The 5,005-nt window shown below is 35.9% G+C and overlaps 1 protein-coding gene across 1 annotated transcript; it reads right to left on the minus strand.

Moving 5' to 3' along the window:
* Positions 1-651: 651 nt before the first annotated feature.
* Positions 652-1,593, minus strand: LOC131405540 (olfactory receptor 4K3-like). The gene has a single exon (XM_058540517.1). The coding sequence runs from the start codon at positions 1,588-1,590 to the stop codon at positions 652-654; it is 939 nt and encodes a 312-aa protein (XP_058396500.1). The 5' UTR covers positions 1,591-1,593.
* Positions 1,594-5,005: the final 3,412 nt, after the last annotated feature.

Raw genomic sequence — 5,005 nt, forward strand, 5'->3', positions numbered from 1 at the left:
AAACAATGCCTCAAGAGATGGCAAACACCTCTTCCTGTGTATTTAAGAAAAAATTTTCAAGGGGATCTCTACCTTTAAATGAACAAGTAGGACTTAAAAACTTGAACGATAAGGATTACACTGTGAAGTACAAGGGCAATAGCATGAGGTACTTTTTGTTAATCTTTTACTTTTCTAAGTGAATTTGAGACCACTCAAATATATTTAGTATCTTTTCTAAGTTAGAGTTGATAAATTATGTATTTTTAGAAATGAGATTAGTGATAACTAACTCAAAGTTATTTTGTAAGTAATATATAACTAGGTAAAATGCTTAGGTAGCAAGGTGTTGGGAAGAGAGGTAGTGCTTAAGTTTAATACCTGGTAGCAATTATTAATATTTTTATAATTATCATTATCATTATTGTTATGATCTGGTAATCTTTGAAGATATACAAAGTAATATTTATGCAAATTATTATTCTATCCAGATGGTAAGAATGTAAATGTTGGAGTTTTGAACATATTTTCCTAATGGATTAACCACAAACCATACACTTGGGAATACTCATAGATTACAGATATAAACAGGTCATATTTCCAGTTCTGTTTACAGGTCAAATGTGACCAAATTGGTGTGTACATAGTGCATTTTCTGATTTCATGAGAGATCTAAATATTATCCCTTGGACCCACATGCTGGTTTACCAGTATCTTTATGGCATTCTTAATCTCTTTATTTCTCAGTGTATAGATGGCTGGATTCAGGAGAGGCGTGATCACTGTGTAAAACACAGCAAGAAATTTGTCCACCCAAGTGATGCTGAGTGGCCACAAATTGATGAAGATGCAGGGTCCAAAGAAGAGCACCACCACTGTGATGTGGGAAGTACAGGTGGAGAGAGCCTTAGACGCCCCATGCTTAGAGTGAAGGCGGACAGTTACTAGGATATAGGTGTAGGAGACCAGCAAGAGAATGAAGCAACTTGTTGCCAAGACCCCACTGTTGGCATTTATCAATATTCCCAGTGTATGAGTATCTATGCAGGCTAGTTTGATCACCAAAGGGATATCACAGAAAAAGCTGTCCACTATTCCGGGTCCACAGAAGGGCAGCTCTAAAATCATAGCCAGTTGACTCATGGCATGCACAAAGCCAATGATGCATGATAGCGAAACTAAAAGGATGCACTTTTGTCTGTTCATGATGCTGAAGTAATGGAGTGGCTTGCAAATGGCCACATAACGGTCATAGGCCATTGCCACAAGCAGCACCATCTCACCCCCTGCAAAGACATGCACACAGAGGATCTGGCTCATGCAGCCACCAAAGGAGATGGTCTTATTATCCTTTAGGAAGTCTATGGTCAGTTTAGGGGTAGTTACTGAGGAAAGGCAGAAGTCAACAAAGGAGAGATTGGCTAAGAGGAAGTACATTGGGGAATGGAGATGAGGGTCAGCGATGATTAAGGACACGACAAGGAGGTTGCCCACAATAGTCATCAGGTAAAATATAGAAAATGGCAGGAAGAGGAAGGTCTGGAGCTCCCTTGAATTACACAGTCCACGAAAAATAAACTCAGACACCACAGATTGGTTTGCTTCCTCCATTTAGTACAGTATGTTCTAACGTGGCCCGAAAGAGATGAACTAAGAATTTCTAGAATGGAAAGAAGAACTTAATATTCAGGTACCAGAGGGCAGATAAATACTACTCATGTGCGAAATTGAAATCTTGGCATTGTACTAAGCTTCAAAAAAGAACTTCAATTTACAGGTGGGCACAGCCTTGTGGTTAAAAAAGGGAGCTAAGAGTAGAAGTGCAGATCAAAAACATTAGTCATCAGGGCCCAGCCCAGCGGCGTAGCTGCTAAGTTCCAGCATACCAATTCAGCGGCTCAGGGTTCGCAGTTCAGATCCATGGCGCCGACCAAGGCACTGCTTGTCAAGCCATGCTGTGACGGCATCTCATATAAAGTAGAGGAAGATGAGCGTGGATGTTAGCCCAGGGCAATCTTCCTCAGCAAAAAGAGGAGGATTGGCATTGGAAGTTAGCTCGGGGCTAATCTTCCTCACAAAATTAAATAAATAAATAAACAAACAAACAAACATTAGTCATCAGAAGAATAGTTCTTCTGGGTTTCAAAAATGAATATTCTGATTAAAAATGGCAGTAGTAATGTATTCCATAAACAATTTCTCCAAGGCTTGAATCTACCTCTTCTACATGGAGAATGCATAGCTCTAAAATATATTCAGAGGTTTTTTACTTTACCAGGCTGTATCCAGGGCGATAATCTAATGCTACATTTCTGATACTAAACATGCTTCTCAGAGTTAAATCTATTGCTAAGTGGATATGTATGAGCAGAGTGAATTGAACCAGTCTTTTACAAACTCTGGGAAAAACTTTTAATGAAATGACTTGAGAAAAAATGTCTGTGTTCCAAAAGAGACTCCAGATGCTGACTACACATTTGTAGTATTATATATTTCCCTGCATTTTGAATCTCCTCATGAGAGGATATTTCCACAAAATCATGTATTCCTTGGTCTGAGTAATGCCACATATTAACCCACATTGACTGGTCCTTGGTCTTCACTGGTAACAGAAATTTCTTTTTTTGAGGTTAGCTTAAATGAGAGACATATGAAAGCTACTTTTATTCCTGACAGTCCTTGATGAGAGAAAATGTAAACTGTTAAGTTCACTTGCTCTCAAACTATTTATCTATATTATTTATATTGATTTCTGTGGAAAACATTTTTGTTCACTAAACAAGAAAGTTAAGTTCTTCCTTCCTCCCTACTTTTCTTGCTCCTTTCTTTCTTCCTTAGTCTTTCTTAATCTCTCCATCTTTCTATTTTTCCTTTACCTTTTTCTGGCTAGAAACTGGATGATTAATGTTGACTAACTAGCCCTTATTACATAACAATATCTGTGCTAAGCACTTTACAAATACTATTTTAATAATCACAATGCTTATTGCCATTTTATAGATGCAGAAGCTTGATTTTTCCAAGTCATAACTAGAAAGTAACAGAACTAGAATATAAACCGAGGTCTGACTCCCAAGTCTCCAAAATACTTCTTTACTAGAGATGGCTTCTGATTTTGACAAGTCTAAGAAAATAAAAAAAGCTTCTAAAATAAGACATTTTGTTCCATGTACAGGTAAACCAGACACAAACAAATGTAAAAGGTCAATAACAATAGGAAAAAATGTTCATGTTTATCTTAAAATCATTTTAATTTCATTGCTTGTCTTCACTGGATTGCACTTAGGCTATTAACATTAATGACTGAGGTTTTCTGTATTTACTACTTCGATCAAATGGTAGAACAAGCAAAATCCAAAAACAATTAGAAAATATCAGGATAAGTTGAACAGTCTATGAAAACCAATCTTCCCCAACCTAAGCATCTGGGAAATTCTAAGATTATAGAAAGGCAGTGCCTTTTTGTCATTGTGTGAAACTGCTGTTAAGAATCTAGAAATCCCAAGGATTAGTTAGGAGAAAACCCATAAACTTCCTCTAAGCATATTAACTAAATAATACATTCAGAACTCAGAGCTCCAAAGGTGATATTAAAAAAATGCTATAGAAAAAGCAAACAATTTTGTCTTAAAATAGGGGAGAGACATTAAAAGTGAAAGTTGGAAAATCAGTTATCTGGGATATACTTACACTATAGAGATCACCTCTCAAACCAGATCTTTCTTTCACTGACTGAGAGGGCTTACTCTAAATCTGAAATGAAGTCCAATTAAATATTCTGCCATGACCAGTGTTGGAGGGAGTGCATCCTCCTCATTGTGGTAAATATACACTGTAAAGAGTAGCCTCTGGGCTTGGAAACTTTCCATCTCTGTGTTTTAAATAGAGCTGAGTGTTTGGAAAGACTTTCTCTGTCTGGATCCTCAGGGATCCTCGGCTTTCTCTTTTCCCTGGATTGAGTACGTCATGTAATAATCCACCCTTTTCTAAGTTACACCAGTTAAATACAACTAAAAGCTTACTAAATGTAAGAGAACGAAGTTTAAAATATTTAATTATTCTGTTTGTTAGGAGGATAACTCTCTTCCTTTTGCGTTGTATCTATCATGTCGTAAAGTGAACTAAGAAGTCAGTTATAGTCCCAGCAGAAGTTAGATGAGTTATGTAGAAGGGCAGGTGACACACCCTCTGCCCCCTGGGATTTCAGAGGAACATTAGGTCTCAACATTTTCAGTGCTTCCTTGAGCAGAACACAGAAAATAAATAGTTTGATTATAAACAATATTTTAGGCAGTTTTCTTCATGATAAGAAGATAATGGAAAGATTGTTTTTAATTCTCCAATTTATTAAATAAATAATATATGGATAGAGTCTAATTTAACAAGATTCAAACAATTCATTAGATATATTTGAGGCAAATATTGAAGGCCTCCTTTATCTGTCCTCTCCCAATCTTATCCACTCTTGGAGGTAACAACTATCGGTCTTGTAGTGCATCCTTCCATTACTATTCCTATCAACAGTGGAAAATGTACATATCAACATAAGGAGAATTTTTTTCTTTCTTTCTTTATCTTTCTTTCTAGTTATTTTTTGTATTTATTTATATATTTTATTGAAGTTTAATTGACATGTAACTTTATATTAGTTTCATGTGTACAACATAATAATTTGATATTTTTATACACTGTGAAATATTCACAACAATAAGTCTAGTTACTATCTGTCATCATACAAAGTTACAAACTTTTTTTCTTGTGATGAGAACTTTTAAGATTTACTCTCTTATCTACTTTCGAATATGCAGTACAACATTACTGACTATAGTCACCATGTTGTACATTACATCCCCATGACATTTATTTTATAACTGGAACTTTGTACCTCTTGATCCCCTTCACCAATTTTGCCCTCTCTTCCCCTCTGGCAACCACCAATCTGTTCTTTGTATCTATGAATTTTGTTTTGTTTCTTGGTTTTTTTTTTTAGATTCCACATATAGGTGAAATCATGTGATATTTGTCT

The sequence above is a fragment of the Diceros bicornis genome, chromosome 5 (genome assembly GCF_020826845.1).
Source record: "Diceros bicornis minor isolate mBicDic1 chromosome 5, mDicBic1.mat.cur, whole genome shotgun sequence".
NCBI classification, from domain to species: Eukaryota; Metazoa; Chordata; class Mammalia; order Perissodactyla; family Rhinocerotidae; genus Diceros; species Diceros bicornis.